Raw genomic sequence first — 26900 nt, 5'->3', positions numbered from 1 at the left:
AGTGATGTCTGAATTTTGTCTGCAAGTGTCTGCAAGAAAATAATAAAATATATTTGTATGTGCATTCGGTTACACTGGTTCGGTTCGGGGGATTTTTGTTTTATGTCATGGGTAAATAATTATGCGCAAACAGGCCAAACTTTTGACTTCAAAAGGCTTTTAAGGCAATTTGGCGCTCGCTTTCTTCGACTTGTTTGCTAGCGTAGTATTCTGGCTGCGGTCCAAGTCCACAAACTAAATGACTTATACAAAAGGGTCCTCTCTCCCCTCTATTGTTATGAAGTAAGCAAATAAAAATTTAATACTGCTAGCTTTTAGGCTGTGCAGCGCCGCCAGAACTATTTTCCAGGAAATCTGAGCTCCTGCATACATTTTCAAGCATTTTCAAAAACCATCGACGCATCTGGCCAAACTAAACAATTGCTAAACTTTTTCCGCCTTCCGCCCCCACCTCTTATTATCCATCAGACGTACAGAGAGAGAGAGAGAGAGAGAGATAGACAGATAGACAGAGAGTCTGGAGCGGTTTTTCTATATTTTTTGTGGCACTTATGTCACTTGGGGGAATTGAACGAAACTTTTATAATTATTAGCAACAAATGAGCAGTGACAGAGCGCTTTTAGCATGACTGTAACTTTGCCCGCTTCCTCTCTGATTTTCTCTCCGTTTTTGCCGCTCTGCCCAGACAGAAAATCACAAATGATCCCCGCCCTCAATTTAAAAGTTTTAACTACCTGACTGTTACTGAACCCCCTTCTTCTTGGCTCCATATGGATGGGTGTACTCTGTGGCTTCCTAAAGGCTAAAGAAATAGTGCCTGAATCAAAGCCACCTAAAGTTACATATCTATACATTTGTGTGTGTGCCCCTGTGTGTTGGAAGAGTTGGCCAGAAAGTTTTTAATTTTTGATCGCTTTTTGCATGGAGACCACAATCAGCAGCTAAAGTCAGTGTTCCTACTTTACGTATAGCTCAAAAAATGTGCCCGTCCCCGAAAAGTTTCGTCGAAAACTAAGCTGTAGATGTTGTTTAGTCAAAAAAAGTCAACTCCGATAAATTTTGCAATACTATCCAGTTAATATTAGCCGTATGACATTAGACTTTGCTAACTGACTAACTGCAAAAACGGAGATACCCCTATGGGGAAAAGCTTGCAGTGAGAGCGAGGAATATTTATGCATCAGATTGGCTTTCCAGTTAAGCTGGTAGATGGCTGACAGCATTTTGTCACAAATAGTGTCTCAGTTCTTCGACTGAAGGCCGGGAGACGTGTCCAGAGTCCGCTACGAACACTAATTTTAGCACTCTCTCGTCGTAGCAAAGTTAGCAAAGTCTAATGTCATATGGCGAATACTGACTGGATAGTGCAGCGGAGATATACGTGTGCAACGGAACTCAAGAAAAGCGGCTATCAATCTCCGCTCCAGGTTTCGACACCCCGAAGTACAAGATGTGGGGATGATGGCTGTTGATCGTTCGGATCGTATCTCATGTGTCAGCCGCAACACAGAAGTTCCGGCAATTCCAGAATCATATACAAAAAATCCTAGATATAGCCCATAAGTTTGTCGCCGAACTCCAGTAATCACCAGCTCAAATAGCAATAGCAATAGGAAATTGCAGCTAAAAATATGCAATAGGAGAACACTTTTCCTCCTCAAAAGTCGTTGGCGAAAGCTGCATGACATTGCACTTTAACCGAAATGTATGCTGTATTGGCGTTTAAAGAAAACATCAATAGTAGCAATGTACTCATGTACATATTATATAAAATTTCAATGAATTGATATTTTCAAAAGCGTGAAGGTGAAAACCCCGATACGGAAAACCGATTGGCGATGAATATTTTATATAACTATTTCTAGATTCGTACGAAAAAAGTTACAGAAAAGAATTTAAAAAAATTATTTTATTCCAATATTAATAGGGTGGCCCTATATTCACCAAAAAAATGACAGCAATCGAACGTTCGGCTTTAAAGATATACACCAAAAAACCGAGGGAGTTCATGAGGTTGGGGTACAAAATTACAAGACTCTGCGAACTGGCTTGGACTATCTTTATGACATTTGTTGTGCTAGTATATGAAGCATTGAGCGTTAATTTACCAAGGTATTTAATATAAAAAAACCTTCCTGTTTTTTTTTTATAAAGTCAGACGTACCTTACTGGCGTTACGTTGCCTAACTCCGTGGTAATATAATCTACCATTAGCCGATATTGGGCCAAATTGCGGGTTTTTGTTTAGACATTTCAATATCTTAGAAAGACTGTCACTTTAAACTGAAATTTATTACGAGTGCTGGTGTCTACGATGTGGCTGGGAGCTTTGAGCCACTTTTCCAGACTTGAGAATTTAAGAGAATTTTTTTACCTAAAGCCATAATAGATTTAATGTAATACAAGTGTATACTGTTTTATGAATGTTTCTTCGGTTAGGTATAACGATTGCCCCAAGAACATTTTCTTTGCAACATTTTGTAATTTCGCTGCCCGTGTTCTCTTAATAAGCATAAATTCTCTTTGGTCTCTTTAGTCGAAAGCTCTCGGCAAAGAGCGAGCTGCTGCTGACTGGAAGGCAGCGAAAGCTTTCCCTCTGCCGCAGCAGAGCGAACGCCGTTCCACAAGGGTTTTGGGCTTCTGACAAAGATATAGAGGTATGTACATCCTGGCATGTGCTATCTCTGCAGGCAGGAGTCATGTCGTGGTAGGAATTTAATTCATAGCTCGAGTGCCGTAACCTCGGCCATATACATCCAAGGTTAAGTATTGCTGCAACGGAAAACACGTCACTTCTGGAGTGCTGAAGTCCAGAGGCCCACATCTCGAGACTGGTATACTACCTGGCTAGGGCGCGTGCTGGTGCGGGTGCGGGCGCTTGCCTACCGCTTTTTCCTGTTCTTCAATTTTATTTGTCTCGCTGCTTGAGCACGAATCGCCCAACCTATAAACTGTCGTCCCATCATCCCGATTTCTGTTTTGGAGCATGGATGGACGGATACCATAAACAATTGCGAAGATATACATATAATATACATCGGGTCTTTGTTTGTGGGTTGCACGAACTTTTGCTTTGTCTTTAATCCCCGCCGAAGAAAGGGAGAATCCTTTTGATTGAAATTTCCCTCTTACTGCTGGCTGAGTGCAAAGGAACAACATCCAATTTACACAAATGATATTGAACCGAAAAAGGCAGAAGAGAAACCACGGACCGGCATAATTAGACCTTGTCACGCCCGGGACGAGACCTGGAGCCCCTCTCCCTCTCTCTCCGAACATGATTTGCATAAAACTCGGCCGGGGAAATTTTAAAGCCTCGCTGACCTTTCGTGTATCAGTCTGCAACCCAAAAACGAAAACTCCCCAAAAACAAAAACCTTTTTAATTTACACGACACGTTTCTCGAGTCGCATTTTTTGTCCGGGAATACTCCTCACTGCTGGGCCAACAGCAACACCTTCAACAGCAATAAAGCCGAAAGCAATGCAAGAAATATTGAAGCAATCAAAAATGTAAATGTCACTACGTGAATTGTCAAATGGTAAGAGCTAAAAAACAAATCCTTCGCTCAGAACTGCCCCTTGGGCTCTTTTCTGTTCTCTGAGTGGGTGGGCCGATAAATCTGCTTTAATTTATGTTGTTGTTGGTTGCGTATTTATCGCAAAAAGTTAATTGCCAGACCGTGCTCTCTATTAATCATATTTCGTAATTTGTTTAGCCTAATTAGCCATATACATAGATGGAAAACCGGGGGGAGTAGTCCCCATGAGATAAGCCACAGACAGGCTTTGGCCTGGATTGCGGATCATTAGCGAGGGTCCGAAGAGTCTTGTAGCACTTCTGGCACGTGGAGAATGTTGCGAGAGGTCAGTATTAATTAAATTTAGAAGGATATATTCATAGGGTAAATTTTTCTCGGAATTAATTTAATATTTAATTGAACTTCGTAGATATGTTCAATTAAATTGTAACCATATCTTCCAGGATTCTATTATTTAAGATTATTTTATAGGACAAAGCTTCATGCTGAGTCAATAAACTGCTTTAAGAATAATTTTAAGTGAAAACAAACCAGACCTTCAGGTTTCAGCAGCCACTGCTTGAACCAAACCTTCAGGTTTAGTGGGGAACTGCTTTAGAAGTGAAAAGAACCAACCCTTCAGGTTTCAGCAGCGCACTGCTTGATCATATTCTGCGTGAGGGGAAGAGCAGCCATAACTTAAGGTAAATTCAACATTTGAATTCTGATCTGTTTCTCCAACATTGTAGCATTGTCATTGCGTGGTCTCCCCAATCCGTTTCTCCATCACAGTGTCAGCCTTTGGACGCCTTTCGCATAATCAAATTAAGTGACAGACAAGAAAATAATCTTAGCAACAATGCTTGTACGACTGTGTACTCGGGTTTTGTACCCGAGAGTGGCATCTGCATCAGGTTCCGTGTTGCAGGCAAGTCAAACATTAAGCGAAATGTCGCCTAGCTATTATTCAGCCATTTCGTGCCTTGTCGACAAACAAAATTAACAGCCAGCAGAAAACATCTACCAACAGGCAAACACAACACACACAAAAAGAGAGGAACGAGTTCGAGTATAAGCCACTCATAAAGTTTCGTAACTAGGCAGGCTCCGAATCTGAATCTGAACCTGAATCTGGTTGCTGTTTGGCCGGAGGAACTTCATTTTCGTTCCTTGTCGGCTTTTTTGGTTCTGTCCCAACAAGCGCGCGATTTTTTAATGCACAATTCTTGTAGTGCTGGGAGAATTTCGCTGTACTGTACGAGTACCCACTCGCTCCCACTTTCCATGGACTCGTTGTGTTGCTTGTTTTGGCCATTAACAGCAATTACAAAATGGGAAAAAAACCTGCCAACAAAAAAATTGGGAGTGGACGCTGGGCAAGAGTAAAGTTTTAATTATTTGGACGTCGCTTTGTCCCTTAAGGTACTTTTTTTGTATTCAGTTTTTGTTATTTTTGTCGAGGTAAACTAATTATGCAGCGACTTCTGTCTTCTTATTTGTAATTTTCGGTTTCTGTAATCACAAGCCCCGCGAAAACTTGCGACTTATCAAATTAAAGGCGATCCAAGTGCGGGAAAAACCTGCCACCAAGAAAATCCCATCGCCCACAGTGGCATACGAGAATGTGCCTGTCGAAGGCGATAACATATGCCAGGGATTGCTTCGGCTCCTCTTTGGCATTTGGCAGCTGCTGGTAAGCAGCTCACCCTTTTATGTGTGCGCGCGAACCCAAAATGGCCATTTAAATTGTGCATCTATGCATGAAATACGCCCTGAAAGCATTTCAGATAAGCGGAAGCTAACAAATAACCAGAACGGGATCACGTACATGTGTGTGTGGGGCGGAGGAAAGCGGAAACAAGAAGCGTTGGCAGTTCAGGCGCTAATCAGTAACCGAGAGACGTTTATTCAAGACGTAATGTGCAGTTTTACAGGAAGAGAGGCGCGGAGTAAGCCAGGGGAACCGAGCGGTAGGCCAAAGGATTGGCCAGAGGGGCAGCGGCATACTTGGCGAGCACTGGAGCAGCCAAAGGAGCAGCAATTGGAGCGATCACGGGAGCAGCAGCGATTCCATTGTAGTTCCTTGCAAACACCTGGCTACTGGTGGCGGTGACAACAGGACCAGGAGCAGCTACGATGGCGGCAGGCGCAGTGTACGCCAGAGGAGCACTCAGGAAGCCGGGCTTCGCAGAGGCACAGGCCAGGACGGCGAGGATGACAGCAGCCTGCGGATGGAAATCGATTAGGTAACGGACTCTTAGTCTTTCAAATTGCATACTCACGAATTTGAACATTTTGTTGGAATGTTGTGAGCAGCTCGGGAACTTGAACTTGTCTGATGTCGCCTAACACCATCCCGGGCGGTATTTATACCATGGATACAAGACGGGACTCCGACTGACTCAAACTCCGACTTCGACCTCGCATTTAGTGGCCAATTCGAAGCGCTGTACATTCAAGAGGGGGAAACACCATAAACACCACAAAGTGCAAGTGAAGCGGGCCAGGCGTGGCATTTAAATGAACCACATAAGCGTACTCGTACTCGTTGTGGACATAAGTCAAAGCTGCAGACAGACTTTGGGTATAAATAAGCAGAGCTAACGGCAGTGACAGTATCAAACGCAATCATCCCTCGAAGAAGCAAGACCAAGATGTTCAAATACGTAAGCTTTTCTTGAAAGAATGCTGGATGAGCCGACATTGAGCAACGTCTTTCTCTTCCACATACAGGCTGCCGTCATCCTCGCCATCCTGGCCTGCGCTTCTGCCAAGCCCGGCTTCCTTGCTGCTCCTCTGGCCTACAACGCCATTCCTGCCGCTGTCGTTGCTGCACCAGCTCCTGTTGTCACCGCCACCAGTAGCCAGGTGTTTGCAAGGAACTACAATGGAGTTGCTGCTGCTCCCGTGATCGCTGCAGCCGCTGCTCCTTTGGCTGCTCCAGTGCTCGCCAAGTATGCCGCTGCTCCTTTGGCCGCTCCTTTGGCCTACCACTCAGCTCCCCTTGCGTACTCAGCGCCTCTGGCTAGTCCTCTGGGTTACTCATCCCCTTTGGTCCATAACACCTATAACGCATTTTCTGCCCCCGCACCGGTTCTGTTGTAAGAATCTAGAATAAACAATACAAATCGTTGAATCCATAATTACCAGCTTTTCACATGGCGGGGACATTCTTAAGTGAATCATCAGCTGTCTAGGGTGAATCGCAAACAAGACGGGAGCCACTGTCCATATGCACGGCACTCCGTTTTCCCCGTGTGCATGCAGCTCACGTAGCCAGCGGACGAGTTATTAGTCACTGGTGGTCGCCGCTGGATGCGTGACGTTCAAGAGTGCCCAAAGAGTTTCGTTTGTCAGGTTGTTTTTTGCACGAAAGTTTAATTGGGCCAAGGTCGCAGGGCCGCAAATGGTTTTTAAAGTCCAATGAACTTTCTAAAGCTTCATGCCTGTTCGTAGTGAAATATTGAACAAGGGCCCATTGACACCGATTTCAACTGCACTGTCGGCAGCGACGAAAATAGATGACTTCCACAAAATAATTAACCAGGGGGATATTTTGTCAATTCAATCGGAGTGCGAGGCTGTAATTGAATTTTTATTAGCACGAATAGCAATTATGATTTTAACAATGAGAAAAATATATATAAAAGATAAGATGCACAAATTCGAGGATGAGTATTATCTGCGGAGATATATGATCTTATATAGTATGCTATATAGTATATACGATGACGTTTCTGGAGTCGAAAATACCCTTTTATTCAGTGGCCTGCAATAAGTCCGGATTTAAGTCCCATTTGAATCCAAATCCCTTTGGAATACAATTCGAGCCCTTACAGCGTTTAAAAAAGGCAACTGTCCATGAATGACGGCTCAAATTGGTAGGACTACAGACCGACAACATTATATGCCACCAAAAATAAAAAACCGGTATTTAAAAAGCAAATTATATTTAAAAAATCCTTAAGAAACTAAAGGTAAGAAACACTTAGGTACAAGGGAAAGGAAAAATTCGACACTGAGGCAAGGAATGCTCCTTACGAATGTGCACTTAGAGATGTGTACCTGAACAAAGAAAATTCCGAAAAGGAGAAGCAGTCGTTGATTGAACGGGACTGCATCGACGAGGTTTGGGCAGGCCAGTTTGCTGCCAGTGGGCGAAAAATAAGGCTCTTCGCTGCTTGATGGCTATCAAAGCCCCCAACGGCATTCATCGAACTGAATATCAAAACCAAAAAAATGAATTGTCTGATCTTATTTTTAAGGTCACAGGTAACCCTTCGACCTTGACATTATTGTAGCAGCTTACCGAAAGCTGACCAAATAAAATTACACCGAAAAACAAATCAATTTCGTACAATTGAATCTAACGAACAATGGACACCAGCTGCGGTCTATGCTGAAAATAATTTGTATATCATTTACGTGACTTGCATTAGATAAAATTCGAGCTGGAGAGCGTTTTTAAGGCCTTTGTTTAAGTGCTACCGTTAAATCCAATTAGTAAAGACTGAAGTCCTTCCCAAAAAGTAGCAAAGTCGAAGTTTCTTAAATTCTGATTTCGTTTATTGAAAGGTTCTTAAAAAAGGACCGGGGCGTTATAGGCCAGAGGAGCTGAGTAACCCAGAGGACTAGCCAGAGGCGCTGAGTACGCAATGGGAGCTGAGTGGTAGGCCAAAGGAGCGGCTAGAGGGGCAGCGGCATACTTGGCGAGCACTGGAGCAGCCAAAGGAGCAGCGACTGGAGCGATCACGGGAGCAGCAGCAACTCCATTGTAGTTCCTTGCAAACACCTGGCTACTGGTGGCGGTGACAACAGGAGCTGGTGCAGCAACGACAGCGGCAGGAATGGCGTTGTAGGCCAGAGGAGCAGCAAGGAAGCCGGGCTTGGCAGAAGCGCAGGCCAGGATGGCGAGGATGACGGCAGCCTGTATGTGGAAGAGAAAACGCGTTGCTCAATGTCGGCATATCCCGCATTCTTTCAAGAAAAGCTTACGTATTTGAACATCTTGGTCTTGCTTCTTCGAGGGATGATTGCGTTTGATACTGTCACTGCCGTTAGCTCTGCTTATTTATACCCAAAGTCTGTCTGCAGCTTTGACTTATGTCCACAACGAGTACGAGTACGCTTATGTGGTTCATTTAAATGCCACGCCTGGCCCGCTTCACTTGCACTTTGTGGTGTTTATGGTGTTTCCCCCTCTTGAATGTACAGCGCTTCGAATTGGCCACTAAATGCGAGGTCGAAGTCGGAGTTTGAGTCAGTCGGAGTCCCGTCTTGTATCCATGGTATAAATACCGCCCGGGATGGTGTTAGGCGACATCAGACAAGTTCAAGTTCCCGAGCTGCTCACAACATTCCAACAAAATGTTCAAATTCGTGAGTATGCAATTTGAAAGACTAAGAGTCCGTTACCTAATCGATTTCCATCCGCAGGCTGCTGTCATCCTCGCCGTCCTGGCCTGTGCCTCTGCGAAGCCCGGCTTCCTGAGTGCTCCTCTGGCGTACACTGCGCCTGCCGCCATCGTAGCTGCTCCTGGTCCTGTTGTTACCGCCACCAGTAGCCAGGTGTTTGCAAGGAACTACAATGGAATTGCTGCTGCTCCCGTGATCGCTCCAGTTGCTGCTCCTTTGGCCGCTCCAGTGATCGCCAAGTATGCCGCTGCTCCTTTGGCCGCTCCAGTGATCGCCAAGTATGCCGCTGCCCCTCTGGCCAGTCCTTTGGCCTACCACTCGGCTCCCCTTGCTTACTCAGCTCCTCTGGCTAGTCCTCTGGGTTACTCAGCTCCTCTGACCTATAACACCTATGGCGCCCTTCATGCCCCCGCACCGGTCCTTTTGTAAGAACCCTTCAATAAACGAAATCCGAATTTAAGAAACTCCCACACGTACTTACTTTTTTTGCAACACCTTTCATTTGTCTAAAAAATTTATTGAAATGATTTCTTGCACACATCAATTGAGTTGGATTTTGAAGTAAAACCCGCCGTATACTTGGATCCAAATACATAGATGGCTGAAGTGGAAATTCATTGGGCCTTAAAGTCTGTACGCTTTCTGCGTACTGGGTGGGGTTTTCATTGCTTTCACTGTCATCGTGACCTCTAGCCATATTTTGTAAAAATCGCCTAAAGTATTGAATGTAGTATTTTATTTATTTTGTAGTATTTTATGTTTGGTATTTTGGATTGGTAATTACTTTGCCAATAAATACTACTACCCGATACTCAACGAGTTTAGGGGTATATACGATTTGTGGTGACAACGAATGTGTGTAACACCCAGAAGGAAGCATTTTCGTCCGCCCTCCGTCCTTTCAGATAATTCAGAGAGAATAACCAGATTGGATAAGATCGGTAGCATCGGATCCTTATAACCAGAAGAAACAAATGAAATTGCAGTGGCTACCAATCCCTTGCATGCGCTCTCCCTCTCTCTCTCATACACCTTTCCTCGTGCAGTGTGCGCACTCTGAGAAGAAGAGAGATATAACAATATAATTGTAAAGAAAAAAATAACATAAAAACTGATGTACTAAAAACTGCCAAACGGTTTGTCTGGTATCGCTAGGTACAGTTAAAATAGCAATTTTGGTTCACTCCATGTTTCCGTAACATATTTCCCTCCAATTGATTGATTTATTTCAACTTGCTTTTATAACTCTTATTTGAGGTCCATGGGTCTTAGGGCCTTTGTTTAAATTCCACATTAAAATCCAATTAGTACAGATTGCAGTCCTTTCCAAAAAGCAGCAAAGTCAAAGTTTCTTAAATTCGGATTTCGTTTATTGAAAGGTTCTTAAAACAGGACCGGTGCGGGGGCATGAAGGGCGCCATAGGTGTTATAGGTCAGAGGGGCTGAGTAACCCAGAGGACTGGCCAGAGACGATGAGTAGGCTAGGGGAGCCGAGTGGTAGGCCAAAGGAGTGGCCAGAGGGGCAGCGGCATACTTGGCGATCACTGGAGCGGCCAAAGGAGCAGCGGCATACTTGGCGATCACTGGAGCGGCCAAAGGAGCAGCAACTGGAGCGATCACGGGAGCAGCAGCAATTCCATTGTAGTTCCTTGCAAACACCTGGCTACTGGTGGCGGTAACAACAGGACCAGGAGCAGCTACGATGGCGGCAGGCGCAGTGTACGCCAGAGGAGCACTCAGGAAGCCGGGCTTCGCAGAGGCACAGGCCAGGACGGCGAGGATGACAGCAGCCTGCGGATGGAAATCGATTAGGTAACGGACTCTTAGTCTTTCAAATTGCATACTCACGAATTTGAACATTTTGTTGGAATGTTGTGAGCAGCTCGGGAACTTGAACTTGTCTGATGTCGCCTAACACCATCCCGGGCGGTATTTATACCATGGATACAAGACGGGACTCCGACTGACTCAAACTCCGACTTCGACCTCGCATTTAGTGGCCAATTCGAAGCGCTGTACATTCAAGAGGGGGAAACACCATAAACACCACAAAGTGCAAGTGAAGCGGGCCAGGCGTGGCATTTAAATGAACCACATAAGCGTACTCGTACTCGTTGTGGACATAAGTCAAAGCTGCAGACAGACTTTGGGTATAAATAAGCAGAGCTAACGGCAGTGACAGTATCAAACGCAATCATCCCTCGAAGAAGCAAGACCAAGATGTTCAAATACGTAAGCTTTTCTTGAAAGAATGCTGGATGAGCCGACATTGAGCAACGTCTTTCTCTTCCACATACAGGCTGCCGTCATCCTCGCCATCCTGGCCTGCGCTTCTGCCAAGCCCGGCTTCCTTGCTGCTCCTCTGGCCTACAACGCCATTCCTGCCGCTGTCGTTGCTGCACCAGCTCCTGTTGTCACCGCCACCAGTAGCCAGGTGTTTGCAAGGAACTACAATGGAGTTGCTGCTGCTCCCGTGATCGCTCCAGTCGCTGCTCCTTTGGCTGCTCCTTTGGCTGCTCCTTTGGCTGCTCCTTTGGCTGCTCCAGTGCTCGCCAAGTATGCCGCTGCCCCTCTAGCCGCTCCTTTGGCCTACCACTCAGCTCCCATTGCGTACTCAGCGCCTCTGGCTAGTCCTCTGGGTTACTCAGCTCCTCTGGCCTATAACGCCCCGGTCCTTTTTTAAGAACCTTTCAATAAACGAAATCAGAATTTAAGAAACTTCGACTTTGCTACTTTTTGGGAAGGACTTCAGTCTTTACTAATTGGATTTAACGGTAGCACTTAAACAAAGGCCTTAAAAACGCTCTCCAGCTCGAATTTTATCTAATGCAAGTCACGTAAATGACATAAAAATCATTGTCAGCATGGTCGGCAGCTGGTGTCCATTGTTCGTTACATTCAATTGTCCGAAATTGATTTGTTTTTCGGTGTAATTTTATTTGGTCAGCTTTGTACACAACTTGCAATAATGTCAAGGTCGAAGGGTGACCTGTGACCTTGGAAATAGGATATTCATTTTCTGGTCTCTGACCCATTGCATGCCAAAAGGAAGCGAGCAAACTTCTTCATTCGCCCGTGGTCATGAGCTTTTTAATACCAAAATGTGACAGTCGCACCGTGTAAAATGATCTTCACTGGCGAAAAATGTCTAGAAATCAGCAATTGGATGAAGGCGGGGGTGGGCCTTTCCTCTTTTGCTGGGAATTATTATTAGGTCGAGGGATACTCTGACGACTCCACGTCGCCAGCGCAGTTGGCGCAAGATGAATTCAAAGCAGTTTTGTTTCCTATAGAGCTTTATATTTATTTTAAAAATATTATTAAATTATCACAGAGGAACGCCTTAAAAAAAAATTGGTTGAGGGGCTGCGGCATAGCCCAAGGGTGTTGTGAAGGGCAATGGCGCAGTGGCAGCATACTTGGCAATCAGAGGAGCCCCAATGGGCGAGATGAGGCGTGTGGCAATCGGAACTGGAGCTGCAACCGGCAGAGGGGCAATCACGGGAGCCGCAGCAATGCCATTGAAGTTCCTGGCCACCACCTGGCTGCTGGTGGCGGTTACAACGGGAGCAGGCGCAGCAAGCAGTGGGGCGGGCACAGCGGACAGTGGAGCCGGGAGGAGCACTCCTGGCTTGCCGGCAACGCAGGCGACCAGAGCAAAAACGACAGCCACCTAGTAAGACGGAATAAGATGATGTTCTAATGTTCAGGAGAATGCTCTACACCACTTACGTATTTGAACATAGTAATTCTTCGGCTTGCGTTTGTGGTTGCTTGAAGAGCGAAAATGTGTTTGATGCCCGGCCATCGTATTCGATTTATTTTTATAGCAAATCGTCAAGCGAACGTGACGAAGGGCCCGCAGGAAATTAGCATTCAGAGCGCACGCCTCTACGGCTAGCTGTAATAAGTGCGCTGTTTTAGTTGCGTGGCTATATCTGTGCATATCTACGCGTTTATGAAGTGCAACAAATAGACAAAGTAAAGAATTTACAGTTAAAGGTGAAGCCAAGTCAGGGAATCAAGATGAATCTTTATTAAAGTTCCTCCACAAAATATCTCTAAAATATTGAACTATATCAAAAAATCCTAGCGGTATATTTGTGTACCTTTATTACCCAAGAATTTTCGAGCTTAACGCCAGTAACATTCGTCAGCTACCTCCGCTGATTAGATAGAAAGAAAAACGGGAAACGTTTTTCCATATAACAGCTTGGAAAATGAGCAGAAAATATTTTATATATTAGTACAAAAATGTTATGTCCGACTCACTTCGCAGAGCTTTGCAATTTGGTAACGTAGCGTCAGCTCATATTATGGCTTATATCTTTAAGCCCGTACATTCGATTGTGGTCCTTTTTTTTGCCGAATATTGAGTTGTTTAATTACCATGCAAACATAAATAAAACCCTTTCAAAATTTGATTTTTTCATTATGTTGTTTTTTACATTTTATCCTACAATTGTCACATAACGACAGAATGGTAATGCCACCTTTAAAAAAAAGAGATTTTTAGCATCATTCTCGATTAATCATGATTTGATTTAATGAAATATGAAACAAATTGAAATTTCCAATGAAAAAGAAGAGCAGCGGTCTACCATTTTTATTCACAAGGGTCTAACCCTTGTGGCAGTCAAAAATAATGTTGCCATCTGATTGCTGTTTCCCGAATAAGCACCTTCTTTCTTTTCTTTTATTGACTTTCGGTATAAATTAAGCTATTTGTTGTAACGTTTTCTAAACAAACCCCAAAAGGTCAGTCAACTACCTTAAAACCGCATCCAACCTTGACCCAAATTGTGCAAATAAGCCATATTGTAATGTCTCCAGCTATAGAGTCGAATTCCGTCCAAGAGTCATTCATGTGTGTGTACTTTCTGCTGACCAACGTTTGTGGCCAGGGACGTGCTCAAAGTGCTTAATTGGCCAGGTTCCATGGGACTGCCAACAGGTCTCTCTCGCTCTATGTTCGCCTCGGGCCAAAGACAAAGGGTCCATGGGTGAGATATTTTCACTTGAATTATTGTTATCACTATTTTGTTACATTTTAGAGATGGCAGAAAATAAATATCGAGTAGGTAGAAGGCGGCCCAACCAAAGGAAGCCTCAGCTGGGAAACAGCATTTTTCCTTTCCGATTAACCTACTTTTTTCTTCATATGCCTGTCATCAACCAAATGAGGTAAATGCGGTAAATTCCCCCTGAAATCAACAATGCACAATCCCTGCTCTTCCAATACAAGTAAGCCAGACTTACTGACTGACTGCATCAGTCCAAGTACGATATTTGGCTGCCCTTCGGGTTTTATGCTGTCCCTCAAAGACCTAATCAAACCAACGAACCACCAACCACCAACTAATATTTGCCGACACTTATAATGGGCCAATGGTCACGTTGCCACCAGAATTTCAAGTAGCCACCGACTCGCCCACGTTTTGGTATAAATATGCCAGTGGCTGCCTCCACTTGTCATCAGTCAGCGCTTCGCTCTCCACCCTACAAAACCCAACCAGCCCAGAAAAATACACCAAAGTACCCTCAACAATGTTCAAATACGTAAGATTCACATTTTTGTTAGGTTTTTGATGACTAACTAATGGAATTTCTATATCTTATACAGGCCGTTGTCATCTGCGCTCTGATTGCCTGTGTGGCCGCCAAGCCGGGACTACTCCATGCTCCACTGGCCGCTCCCCTGTTTGCAGCTCCTGCTCCCGTTGTGACTGCAGCCAGCAGTCAGGTGGTGGCCAGGACCTTCAATGGCATTGCGACGGCTCCAGTGATTGCCCAAGTCCCCGTGGCTCCCGCACCAGTTCCAGTCGTTAGGACTGTTGCAGCTCCTTTTGCTGCACCTCTGGCTGCTGCTCCTTTGCCGGCTCCCATTGTCCGAACTGTGACAGGTCCAGTGCCGGCACCCTTTGCAGCTCAATATACCGCTTCCTTTGGAGCTGCCTACGCTGCTCCCTTCGCCCATCCCTATGGTACACCTGTCATTGCCAAATACTCGGCTCCCTTGGCCTATGCACCAGCACCACTGAACTATGCAGCGCCCGCCCTGTGGTAGAATTAACCAACAAACCGTCCCATGTGTGTTCAATGACTGATAGCCCATAATAAAAATCGTTTAAATTGGTGAAAAAAAATTGCTCCCATTGTTTGTTCAGGCCACAAGATTGGGCTGGTTTTCAGAGAGACAGAGAGAGAGAGAGAGAGTATCCTCGAAGAAAAATTTATCCCGCAGCATAAGTAAAAGTAACAGCAAAAATCTAAATTCTATTCAATCTGTTTTATAGATTAATTATTTGGAAAAGCATTCAATTGAAATTGAATTATCATTTGCCAGACTACTGTGGACTGCTGCTCAGGATCCTCTATGGAAGTGAAGGAAGAGCATTCAACTGCGAACCTCGGCACTTTTAGTTTTCATCATTCTTTCCTCCACTTTGCTCTAAAGTCGAAACCCCACCTCTGTGCTCCCCCTTATGGAAGGACCATGTAGAGTCAATCGTTTGTGTCGCGTCGTCGGGTCTTATTCGGGTCATTTGTGTTCCATTGTCCCACAGCACAGTGGCCCCGTCTACGTTTCTTAGAACGAATTATGGCACATGAGTCGGTGTACCGGTGGGTGAATGGTTTTGGGTGGTGGTGGTGGGTCACCAGGTTATGGGGGGTCACCTGCTCCAGCTCCTGCTCCTATGGCAAATCGTTTTTCATTCCCTTTTCATCGGCATTGGCCATTCATTTGGCTTTGGCAAACAATGAAGGAAGCGAAGCGCATTGAATGACCAATAAATGTTAAAATAATTTCTATGCTCCCTTTTAACAGAATTTTCAACTTCAAGTTTTCCGACAGCAGCAAACGACAGGAAAAAAGGAAATTGGGAAAGTAATGCAAAGTAGAAAGCGAAAACTTAAACAGCCAAAGAGATAAGAGAAAAACATACACGCAATTTCTCGCTCTACTCTCCTCCGCACACCCCGTACTTTCTGGCTGGGAATTTTCCATGTCGACGTTGGTTGATTTTCAACAGCAGCGCAAACGCAGCAAAGTTTATCCTCAATTAAACTTTTTGTTGTTGCGGAAAATTGCGCTTGAAGTTGGGTCCACATCCGTCTATGTGTGCGTATGCTCACACACATGTGCTAGTGTATGCGTATAGGCCATACGTCCGGACCCACGAGCCAGCTCTACCGCAATCCTCTTCCCATCTTATCCCGCTGCCGTTCCCGGTACCGCTCCCGCTCCCATTTCCATTTCCATCCTCATCTTCATTTGTTGGCTTAACTTTTAACTCCACTTGCCTTAATTTTCGGGCCAAGTTTATTGTTGTTGCTCATCTGCTCGGCACAATTTTTCGGTAATTTCCGCCCTTGTCTATAGAAAAAGTACCTACGAACTCTTCAACTTCCCCATTACTCTCCTTTCTTTGGGTGGCGGACTGGAGCGGATGGCTTTTGCCTAACCATCTCTAAATCTTAGAATTTCATTAGCCAGCCCGCTTCGTATGCGTTTTAATTTGTTGCATCATTGCCTTGTCGAGTTTTTCTTTTAATTGATCCAATATCAAGTTCTGGCGGGCTTCTTCAAGCCGTACTTCTTCATTACGGGTCAAAAGTTTTTAATGCATATTTTCGAGTAATTACCAAGACTTTTTCATTATGTTCTGCACCATGTTTTCGCGGCTTATTTGCGGCTGCGCTGCGGTCCATTAGAAGATGCGATTATTCAATAAATGCATAGATAAGTATTTGTAGATGGAGATAGGGATATTATGTAGAATATGTTACCTTTTAGGTTTGCTTGTTCTCGTTCTCACATTAAATTTTCACGAATGTCCTCGTCCATTCGATGCCTATCTAATATCACGCATTGCTCATTTCGATATCTGCTTGATATCCAGGAAACACACACACCGCTGACTAAATTCTTAAAGGACTTTACCATCGAATCGTATGCTCCTATGGTGGTAAAAAAAAAGTAAAACCGAGCAGACAAAGCGAACGAGACGTTTGTCGAACCCGTTCTCGGTTGCGGTTGCTTAGGCCCCTTTTGGATCAGTGCGGGGAGGAGTGTGGGTAACGGACATGGCCAAATAACGGCACTCAGTCACTCAATGCGGTTGCTTAGCCTTTCAGCTACAGACCGCAAAAATCCTGCAGCCTTTGCTGGCATTTGATATGACGAGAAGAGGAGCGAGAACGAGGACGAGAGAACGAGCACGGAGAATGAGAGCGACGCGCATTGCACGGCGTTTGGTATACGGAGTACGTGATTTGTTTGCCAGAGCAATTTACATGCCCCGGCAATGGATGGATGAGAGATGTGGCACCACAGCGATGGGCTGATGGCGATGGGAGATGCCAATGGAGATGGAGATGGAGTTGTCGAATGCCGGATTCTTCTGCGTGTGCTGCGTGGTTGTGGGTTGCTGGGTGTGGCTGATGCCACTTTGACATTTGGCACCCTCAAAAACCAGAAGAAATCGCGTTCTCGCGTGAAATTTTCAATTTCCGTAAGCCAGGTGGCGTTTGCTCTCTGCATCGAAACTTTAATCTCGTAATGCAAAGCGATGCGTGGTTAAGCGTCTAAATAATGAGCGGCTGTCGAAGCTTCGCGGGCGATAGGGAGACGAGACCAATTTGCATTCACGCTAAAACCAAAACCAAAACCAAATGCAATTGACATGTCACAATGGAACGACGCGGGGCGAAGCTTAATCAGAACTAATAGAAAAAAGCGCTCCTGCCATGGCCAATGAAACAAAAAGCTGCGAGATGTCTGGTCCTGGTTGGTCCTGGCTGGTTCTGGCTGGTTCTGGCGCCGCTTTGGTTCCTGTCAATTGCAATGAGCTTGGGGGATTTCGCTGAGCTAAGCCTTTTCCAATGAATGGGGATTATTGCATTGATTTTTGTCGATATTACGCATACGCAGCAGCGTGTGTCAAAGGTGCCACAATATAGGGAAGAAATGAATTGAAATACCCTGGGAATATAGGTTGTTTGTACGGGCATGTACGGGTACTATGTATGTACATATATCTAAGTATTGTGTGTATGTACATATCCCTTGAAGGGTAAACTAAATGGGAATTTTTCACTTAACTGCATTCATCTAAAAGGACATCAAGATACGAGAATTTTCAGCAAATTTCTTGCCTCATAGCCTAAACAAAGGAAAGAATTTCTCGGATTGCCTTCTCTTCCGGCTATCAACCCTTTCTTTGTTTCTATGTGTGTGCGTGCATGTGTGTATATATGTATGTATGGGGAATGAGGGAGAAAGTTTTTCCCGAAGTTTTTCTATGTGGAAGTCTTGTCCCATGTGCGTGAGGGGGGGCGGCGGTGGTGCGAGTGTGCGGGGGTGCGGGTGCTGACACAGCTTCTTCAAATCCGCTTTTGGTAACGAAAACGAAAAATAATTAATTAAGAAGTGCAAATCATAGCAAAATTATGCGGGCTGCCAAATTAAAACGAAAGCAAACGCCACCAACAGACACATCACAGAAAGCCAGGAAATTGTGGGGATGTAAGCAGAATTACAGATGTGTTTTCGACGGCGGCGACACGAGATGAAAGATACACAAAGTGAAAAGGAAGGAGGTGCTTCCGTCCATTGGAAAAGAAAGTTAATGAAGGATTGCGCTGCCTTTCTGCTGAAAGGTGGAATAAAGTTAAGAGGATATATTTTTGTATATAGACATGAAAAAGTACTGACACATGGAGATGTTAATAGAAGAAGAATACATATCCAGAAAGTGACGTATCGATTGCTATTCGAAAACTCCAGCAATAAAACTTACCCGCAACACGTTCCAAGTTTATAAATTCGCAATCTAAAGAACAATCTGTCTGGCTCTAATAAACTGCTGGCCAAACAATTTGCGGTCTGATGACATATGTATGTACAGACTATCCTGCACAATTTCTCTTTCTCTGCCATCAGAGGGAAAAGCGAAACTCCTTGGGGAAAAGTGTGGAAACAAGTGCAACTGCCAAGGCTATTTAAAAGCATCAACCTCAACTCCAGCTCTCCGTTCAACTCCTTGAGTGTCAGCTTGGATTTGGTCTTGGTGGCCACCAGTGATGCAGGGGACCGAGGCTGAGGTCGATACCGGGGCCGGGGCCGGGACCGGGGCCTCCTCGCCAGTCACAACACCTGAGGGCTCCAAGAGATAGAGAGTATATTCCGGCACTATAATCACGAGAGGAGTTCCCTGGGTCGACTGTATCTGTCTGTGTATTTAAACTTTTGTAATAATCTACGGCAAATGCGCAATGTCAGCGTCTTTAGATGGGAGAAACTCCCTTAACCAAGCTAAAAGTTGTGGGGCGCCATTTTGCTTTTGCTATTTGTTTTGCGACTTTTGTTGACGCTGTCTCTGTCTCTGTCCCCGTCTCCTAGATCCAGATCCAGTCCCAGATCGTCCTCCCTGATGCTCCCATTGCCTGGCGGCGCACAAACTTTACCTTTGCCCAAATTTCATTTGCAAACATTCCGGGAGAGTCTGCAAATTGAGTGTTTAATTGCAATGAAGTTGCATTCTAGACGTCAGTGGCAACATATGCATCAGACTACCCCAGGAGTCGCTCCATGGAGCGGAATCTCTCTAAGCGCCCGACCAGCTATTGTTGCAAATTCCATGCCATGAATAAACTGCCTTGAATGTGGGAGTGGATGCTTGAAAGCAGTTTCGGGTGGATGAAATTGAATTTCGTTCCACAATACTAATCCAATTAATCCAGTTTATTTGTAGTATGCAATTCTTAGGATTCTTTGTAGGCTTATGCATAATTTCTCCATGAGTTCAATTTAATTTAAAGTATTTATTAACAGTCTAAAAGCATATAATAGCCATTTAACCCTAGGACTGCATCACACGTCATTGCGTCTAGGGGCCTAGTGTTGGCAAAAAGTTGAGTTTATTTCGAGCGTAGGTGCATCTATACAGAATATTCTATGAATTCATTATGGGGCCCTGAAGACACTACTAGAATGTGGCCTATAGGCCTATATATGTTTATAGGCCAATGTAATAGCCTTTTTGAATTTAAACTGCCGCGCGTTTGCTATCGATATCGGAATAGACGAACTGACGCAGAATTGGCTTTGTAAGGAATTGTAAAAGAAACTGTCTTACCGCCAAGACGCAATGACGCAGCCCTAGTGTGCTCTTAAATATTTTCAAATAATCTAATCTATATCTATATACTAATTTTTAACTGCCTTCCAAAGACAACAGCTCCAAAATTTCGAAGCCAGAGTAACCCCATTAAATTGGCTGTGCGGATCGGCTCGTCAAATCGTATAGATAGTAATGTGGTTGCGATACAAAGAATTACGATGCAATTGGGTATACTATTTGTGATTTTTCGAGTGACTCTACATTCATCCCTTCATCTTTTTCGGTGAAATTTATAACAATGTTTCATTGACCAACACTTCAAATTATTAAGTTCATTTTATCCGATATTTTCCATCGAAAAAATCTCTGACTGGTAGATCTTTTGGATGAAAAATAAAATAAAATTTCATGAAACGGGGGATGTTTTTTTTTTGTGTGTAAATTAAATTGATTTTGGTGAAAATTCAGTAAGGCTTTTGGTTTCACATCGGTTCTCTAAATGTTTGGGAGTTTTCTGTGAGAAAAAAAAAGGAAAGCAAAGGAGGCAAACGTCACATTTTAATAGCGCCAGAAAGGCGAAAAAAAAGTGCTAATAAAACGAAACACAACTAAAAATTAAAATTCTCGGCTTTTCACCTAATTCGTTGCCCGTTTTTCAGACATTATGGCGTGTCTAAGAGAACTGAAGCTGGAGATCAAGACCCTGGAGAAGATTTTTACGAAGGACCACGAGCGCTTCCAGACCCTGAACTCCAGCCTGGACGAAATGGAGTTTCGATTCATCGACGCGGCTGGCAAGCGATACGAAATCATGGCGAGCATTACACCGGATTACCCATCGTCGCCGCCAGTCTGGTTTGCCGAGAGCGAAGAAACCAGCGTTGCCAGTGCCGTGGAGATGCTCAGCACCACGGATGGGCCCGACAATCACCTGATCTGCCAGGTGCGCATTCTGCTCCGCGCGCTGTGCCAGCTGTACAATGTCCCAATGCCGGGCGATATGGACAGCTTGAAGTTTCCTCTGGACGTGCCGCAGGATGAGGAACCATTTGGATACTGCGAAGAAGGCGTCTCCGATGAAGTCGAATTCGGTTTTCCTGCTGAGGAAGTCGACGAGCAGGAGAGCGAAGGCGAGACCGAGGAAGAGGGCGAGGACGAGGACGACACTGAGATAGATCTGGCAATAGAACCGGTAGTGGATGATGACAGCAATAAAGGCTTAAAGAAAGAGGATTTGGCCACACTAAACAGACTGCGTGGAGAGCTAAGGAAAACCCATTTGGAGGGTTCCCAATTCTGCTCTGTACAGTCATCTGATCGCTTGATGAAGGAACTACGCACTGTTTATAAATCGGATTCCTTCAAAAAAGATATGTTTTCTGTTGAACTTGTCAATGACTCTATTTACGAGTGGAACGTACAGATCAAGTCTGTTGATCCGGACAGCCTTCTTCACAAGGATCTGTTGAAGCTGAAGGAATCTGGCGAAGACGGAACCATACTACTTCGCCTTAGCTTCAACGATAAGTATCCATTCGAGCCGCCATTTGTCCGAGTCATTTCTCCAGTCATCAAAAACGGATATGTTCACTCAGGCGGTGCTATCTGCATGGAGCTGCTGACGAAGCAGGGTTGGAGCTCCGCCTACACCGTGGAAGCGATGATAATTCAAATAAGCGCCACCCTCCCCAGGGGAAAGGCCCGCGTGATGTTGGACCCGCCATTGCTTCGAGAAAGTATGTATAGTCTTCCGCGAGCCCGGGAGAGCTTCAGGCATATCATGAAGTATCACGAAAAAGGTGGCTGGTACACACCCCCCAAGAGCGACGGTTAAGGGGAAGGAATCACTCTGACAATGCAACCCCACCCACGCCACATTCTACAATACCAAACACACATTCTAAATGGGGTTTAAAGTCGTTTAGAAAAATCCATTCAATAATTCACTAGCAAACGAGTAAAAAGTAACGTTTAAAACACATTAGTAAATATTTGAAATGTAAGCATGAGCACAAGAGCACAAAAATCAGTAGATGAAGATCACAAATTCCAGAGTTTATTTGTACCGGAAAATCACCACTGTAACATCAAAAACTATAACACATACCAAAATAAGAAAGTAATTGTCAACTTGAGCACGAAATGAAATGATTAAAAAGAGCATTGGTCTTAGAATGAAAAGAGTGAAAATTCAGGATGAATATTTATCAAAATGTTCAAATAAATCATAGTTTAATAGAAATGATTTTTTGTATATACATATGTATACCTTTTTTGGACTAACTACTATTAGAGGGGTTGGGTTGGGAGCTTCTTTTCCAATTTTCTCTCGCCAGACTTGCTAAGCCCAAGAGTATGCAGCTTTCCCTTGGAAGCTATCGAACACCTCCGTCGCAGCCTGAAAGTATGCAATCATTTTGTGCGCTCTGGTAGCAGCTGATTGCCAGCCGGTAGGTTGCGCGCTACCCAACACTACAATTTTAATCAGAGTGAAAACAATGCCATTGCGCGGGATTATTGTTATTTTAGTTGTGTTATTCGGTCCTAGTGGAGTGATATTGGGAGATTTGGGGTCTGGAAGGCCCCATGCCCTTCTGCGCTGGCTGGGGCACTTCTTCAATCTGGAATAGGATTATCGTTTCGCCCGCAAGCCCGAATCGGTACGTATCCCTTCCTGTTGGAATCCAACACGCTCACTTTTGTGTCCTTTTAGGCAAGTCTCAAGCTGATTTTTGGCTAAACACCGCAGTGCACTGGATGAATGTAATTTCAACATTCAACTTTGAATAGAAATGATGAAGGTATGTATGCATGTGATCTACTTCAGTTTCCCCAGTGCGCTGTTGCCTCGAACCTCAGACCGCCTAACTCTTGCTCCCCCGTCTGGGGATCTTGGATGAGATGAGCCAATCATTTCACTTACGTTTTCATATTGTCAAGCGTCAAAAGTAATTTGCATTTAGCAAATATTTGCGGCCCCGGCCTGGGCCCGGGCCGCAGGAACCTCTCAGCCATTTACCACTTGACGGAGAAACATCAAAGTGGCATCCCGCCATGCGTGTCAAAGGCGTCGGCATAGCTTTAAGTGTAACTTCCTTACCGTTTCGTTTCGTTCCGTTCCGACTGTCTGTCGTCGTGGAGTGCCACGAGGTGGGGCACCGGCACCCTTTCTCTTTTCTCCCCGCCTGTGGCGTCTTTGCGGTGCGGAGGCGTCAAAAGTGACGCCGCGTCAACAGCGGCAATGGCAATGGCAGCGACAGCGGGGATGGTATGCGACGTGGCCTAAAATGAGGTTTCAACTCAAGTGTTCGCCAGGACTGGGCCTCAGGCCGTGGCTAATTTTTTGATGGATTTTCTTTCCATTCCTGTTTTTTTCTTTTTTTCTCTTTTTTTTTCATTTCTGTGGTGTAGAGCCCTCTCCCTCATCGTTTATGTGTCCGTCTCCTGCTCTGAGGCTTTATGGGCGCCTCTCCGTATTTTTTCAGTTGGGGAAAACTTTAAAATGGATGCGAATGCATTCGACAACTTCTCACCTGGCCGATCGAACCGTGTCCCGAGTTATTGTTTCGCTCGCGTGTACGGTGGCGATAACTTTTGTGTGATTTTTTTAGGCGGGTGGCGGAATTGGTGGCGCGACTCGCGCGGGCGAGGCAAGTGCAAAAGCCTTGCCAGTTTTCGTTGTTGTTTGCTTTGAATTTTTCAAATCATGCCTCCCTCCCAACCATTTGGCAAAGCTGTTTCTCGTCTACGGCTGCCTGCCGCAATGCTTCTGTGCATTTTGTTGCACTTCGGTGTGGCGATGCGGTACGGTGTTGCCGTTGCCCCCGTGGGTGGTTCAATGAATTGTGGAATCGATGGACAGACAGACATATTCGATTGAATCCCTGTGGCCATGGAGCCGTCAGCTTCTTGAGTGCAGGGTGTCTAAGTCGAACCTGTTTACTCCGCATTTTATAAGCAAATTGTTAAAAACTTGTATATCATTCGACGAAGGAATTTTCTGTAGCCGCAGTTCTTAAACTATGGAAAGAAAGGCTCCTAGTATAGAACATATCCTTAAGATAAATCCAGTTTTTACCCGATAATCTCTCCCATGAGGAAGTTGCCCTTTGTACAGGCGTGTGGTTCCGAATAGTAGTTCAAGGGCTCCCAACTCATAGGCCAACCCTCTGGCACCTTTTTCCCACACATTTTTTCCCCAACTTGTTAGCATTTTTAAGCGCCAGAGTTGTGCTGGGGAAAAAACCTCTTTGTTTTGCTTTTGACGATGGCTCTGCTCTGTGTCCTTCTCGAATCCTCTCCTGCTCCTGCTCCTTATCCGGCTCCACATGGCTGCAGAGGGCGCGTGCACGTGTTCAATAACAATTGTGTTGCATACTTTAGTGCAGCAGGACGAAGGAATCGGGGCAGGACTCCAGGATGGGCGGGCATTACGTTTTAAAGTAGAGTCTGCAGGCATCGCAAAGCAGGACGAGACGACCAAAGCGTCAAACGGTTTACAGCAAATCAATTAGAGCCGAGAACTTTTCCCAGCGCTAATTGCAAGAGATTTTCCTTCTCCTTCTCCTTATACTTCGCCTGCTGCTTCTCAGCTGCTTTTCCTAGTTTTCCTTGTTGACTTTGTTGTTTGAGAGCGCGCGCTGAGCGGCAGCCAAAAAACTGAGAATGAAAATAAAATAAGTTTCAGTCGGACAAAGGATAGCCCGTCTCCATTCGCTCTCCCTCTGGCCGAAAAAATTGTCGGGGATTTATCATGGGAGCGCTTTGTAAGGCTTTTCGGCTCCGTCCTCACCATTCTCGGCCCGGCCATGTCTGCATTGCGTATTTCCTATTCGTGCAGCTGGAAATTAATGTGCAAGCCTTTTAATTACACGACAAATAAGCAAACAGCCCAAAAACTTTTGCTCACTTTGTAAGAACTTGAAGATAGAGTGGCTATGGAGACCGGATAGGGGGGGGTGCGGATTGCAGGGACGGCCTCAATGAGAGATGAGAAAAATCACTTTGAATTTTAGGGCTGCAGAGATTTCCCCAGCGAACACTCGAATATTCGATCATCATTTATAGACGGGACCATCCAACAATTATTTCCTTGTGTCTCTATAGATGAATAGATGAAATGTTTCATAAATGTGTCTAAGATGTAGGTCGAAACCATCAGAGATCATGGATCAGTGATCAAGAAAGCGAACTGAAAGGCTATCCCAAGCCTCTTGTTTTCATTGAATTTTTCCAGCCCTGATTGCCCAAAGTCCGCAACATTAGTTTGGCTTATTTAAGCCAGTTTTTATGTGTGTGCACTGGCCACTAATTAATTTGGCTTTGACAGAAAAATAGTGGCTAAGAAATGCCTGCTGCTGCCTGGTTTCGGGGACACACTTTTTGTGTGTTTGTGGCAATGCAGTTGATTCATGACTTTTTTGCAGCAGTTTTCCAGCGTTCCCCCTTATTTAAATGTAAAATCATGGGAAAATTTATCAAAATGCAGCTTAATCAGCTTTATTTGCATTGATAGCATTTGCATTGCATTTTTCAGCGAGTGGAAAACAAAAGGAGCTGATAGACAGAGAGTTGCGGGGTTGAGGAGAAACGCAGCATGGCGTAAAATGCATTAAAAGCGAGGCAAACAAGTCGGACCGGCAGCAGCAGAACTCCCTCTCTAGTAGGACCCCAGTCAGAACTCTGCGCCGCACCTCATTCAAAAGTTATGCATTTTCAAGTGTCTGCGCGAAGGTCCTGGCTGCTTGACTGCTGGACTGCTCCTGCTCCTGGTCCTGGTCCTGGCCCTGGTCCTTGTCCTGGATTGTAGTCCGTGTTCCCAATCCCGGACGGGACGGCTGCTCCTGTGCCAGCTCCCGCTGTTTACAAAGCTACTTAATCGAAGTGCTACCAATCCCGCCGTCGCCGTCGTCGCCGCCGACGCCGCTGGCATATCCTGCACATCCTTCCATCCGCCTCTCCTTCTGTGTACATTAAATGCAAAAATGTTTTATTATTTTCTCCTTTTGGTTTTACCAGGTTTCAGCGTTTTTTCCGCTGCATCCATTTGCGTTCTGTTTGCTTCCGGTTTTCATTAATGGTCTTAACATAAAAATACAATTTGCTGACGTTTAACTGGTTTGGCGAACGTTAATAAATTTTTAAGCGCTGTTTGATTTCATTTTTTCAATTCCCCCCGTCTCCCACCCCCCGTCCCGTCTGTACCCACCTCCCCACAGTCTTTCCCTTTGTCTGCCTTCTCCAAAATGTATTGAATATTGATTGATTGCATCGCCGCGGCGTGAAGCTACTCCACTCGTGCTCCAAGTGTGGGGCGACACCTCAGGCTGCGACCAAGGTGCTCGCTACCATCCTCATCCTCCCGTGCTTTTTTAAGTGTGCGGCCTAAGGGGCTTCCGCCTGATCACCCTTCCAATCAATCTGTTTACGCTTTTGGGATCTGAAGCATTGGTATGGGTATGCGGCATTGGGGCATGTTTCGCTGCGTGTGAAGACTGAGATTGCTAGACGCTTATGGGTTGGACACGGAATCAGCTTATGATGATGAATCATTTGATTCTGTTTCGGAGAAATTGTTAGCGAAGAGATTGAAGACATTGGAGGCAGGGCAGGTCAGGGCAGGGTACCCCTCACTGGCAATTAGCCTTTCTTGTTGAATTCAAACGAATGTTGTTGGGCAAATCTGAAAACAGAAGGGCGTAGGAAGGAATGTGTATTTCATTTACATATAGAGATGAAGCAACAGCTATTTCTCTGGCGATAAGATTTCAGTATATCTGTAACAATTCGACTCTCACTCTCAGCAAATAAAAGGAACAAATAAATGAGAATCAATCAC

At 45.0% G+C, this 26900-nt stretch overlaps 8 protein-coding genes and 1 pseudogene across 8 annotated transcripts; 5 read left to right on the top strand and 4 right to left on the bottom strand.

Moving 5' to 3' along the window:
• Positions 1 to 5449: 5449 nt before the first annotated feature.
• On the bottom strand, positions 5450 to 5824 carry LOC6602403 (cuticle protein 16.5). Its single transcript, XM_002027372.2, has 2 exons — positions 5804 to 5824; positions 5450 to 5746 (listed from the first exon to the last, which is right to left on the bottom strand). The coding sequence occupies exons 1-2, from the start codon at positions 5813 to 5815 to the stop codon at positions 5450 to 5452; spliced, it is 309 nt and encodes a 102-aa protein (XP_002027408.2). The 5' UTR covers positions 5816 to 5824.
• A 299-nt stretch (positions 5825 to 6123) lies between these two features.
• Positions 6124 to 6626, top strand: LOC113566562 (cuticle protein 16.5-like). The gene is made up of 2 exons (XM_026992657.1): positions 6124 to 6187; positions 6255 to 6626. Exons 1-2 carry the CDS (start codon positions 6176 to 6178, stop codon positions 6624 to 6626), a joined length of 384 nt encoding a protein of 127 aa, XP_026848458.1. The 5' UTR covers positions 6124 to 6175.
• A 1474-nt stretch (positions 6627 to 8100) lies between these two features.
• LOC6602376 (cuticle protein 38) lies at positions 8101 to 8580 on the bottom strand. The gene is made up of 2 exons (XM_026992782.1): positions 8517 to 8580; positions 8101 to 8448 (listed from the first exon to the last, which is right to left on the bottom strand). The coding sequence occupies exons 1-2, from the start codon at positions 8526 to 8528 to the stop codon at positions 8101 to 8103; spliced, it is 360 nt and encodes a 119-aa protein (XP_026848583.1). The 5' UTR covers positions 8529 to 8580.
• Positions 8581 to 8879: 299 nt separating this feature from the next.
• LOC113566575 (cuticle protein 16.5-like) lies at positions 8880 to 9365 on the top strand. Its single transcript, XM_026992781.1, has 2 exons — positions 8880 to 8900; positions 8958 to 9365. The coding sequence occupies exons 1-2, from the start codon at positions 8889 to 8891 to the stop codon at positions 9363 to 9365; spliced, it is 420 nt and encodes a 139-aa protein (XP_026848582.1). The 5' UTR covers positions 8880 to 8888.
• Positions 9366 to 10319: 954 nt separating this feature from the next.
• On the bottom strand, positions 10320 to 10805 carry LOC113566574 (cuticle protein 16.5-like). Its single transcript, XM_026992780.1, has 2 exons — positions 10785 to 10805; positions 10320 to 10727 (listed from the first exon to the last, which is right to left on the bottom strand). The coding sequence occupies exons 1-2, from the start codon at positions 10794 to 10796 to the stop codon at positions 10320 to 10322; spliced, it is 420 nt and encodes a 139-aa protein (XP_026848581.1). The 5' UTR covers positions 10797 to 10805.
• Positions 10806 to 11104: 299 nt separating this feature from the next.
• On the top strand, positions 11105 to 11619 carry LOC113566573 (calphotin-like). The gene is made up of 2 exons (XM_026992779.1): positions 11105 to 11168; positions 11236 to 11619. The coding sequence occupies exons 1-2, from the start codon at positions 11157 to 11159 to the stop codon at positions 11617 to 11619; spliced, it is 396 nt and encodes a 131-aa protein (XP_026848580.1). The 5' UTR covers positions 11105 to 11156.
• Positions 11620 to 12279: 660 nt separating this feature from the next.
• Positions 12280 to 12680, bottom strand: LOC6602375 (cyclin-dependent kinase inhibitor 1C). Its single transcript, XM_026992778.1, has 2 exons — positions 12669 to 12680; positions 12280 to 12609 (listed from the first exon to the last, which is right to left on the bottom strand). Exons 1-2 carry the CDS (start codon positions 12678 to 12680, stop codon positions 12280 to 12282), a joined length of 342 nt encoding a protein of 113 aa, XP_026848579.1.
• A 1803-nt stretch (positions 12681 to 14483) lies between these two features.
• LOC6602374 (calphotin) lies at positions 14484 to 15003 on the top strand. The gene is made up of 3 exons (XM_026992777.1): positions 14484 to 14495; positions 14560 to 14798; positions 14940 to 15003. Exons 1-3 carry the CDS (start codon positions 14484 to 14486, stop codon positions 15001 to 15003), a joined length of 315 nt encoding a protein of 104 aa, XP_026848578.1.
• A 5593-nt stretch (positions 15004 to 20596) lies between these two features.
• Positions 20597 to 22219, top strand: LOC6602373 (annotated as a pseudogene).
• The last annotated feature ends 4681 nt before the right edge of the window (positions 22220 to 26900 follow it).

Source organism: Drosophila persimilis, unplaced genomic scaffold (assembly GCF_003286085.1).
Source record: "Drosophila persimilis strain 14011-0111.01,24,50 unplaced genomic scaffold, DperRS2 tig00000780-arrow-arrow-pilon, whole genome shotgun sequence".
In the NCBI taxonomy this organism is placed as follows: domain Eukaryota; kingdom Metazoa; phylum Arthropoda; class Insecta; order Diptera; family Drosophilidae; genus Drosophila; species Drosophila persimilis.
The sequence above is the reverse complement of the archived record's forward strand: the minus strand, read 5'-3'. Positions and strand labels throughout refer to the sequence as shown.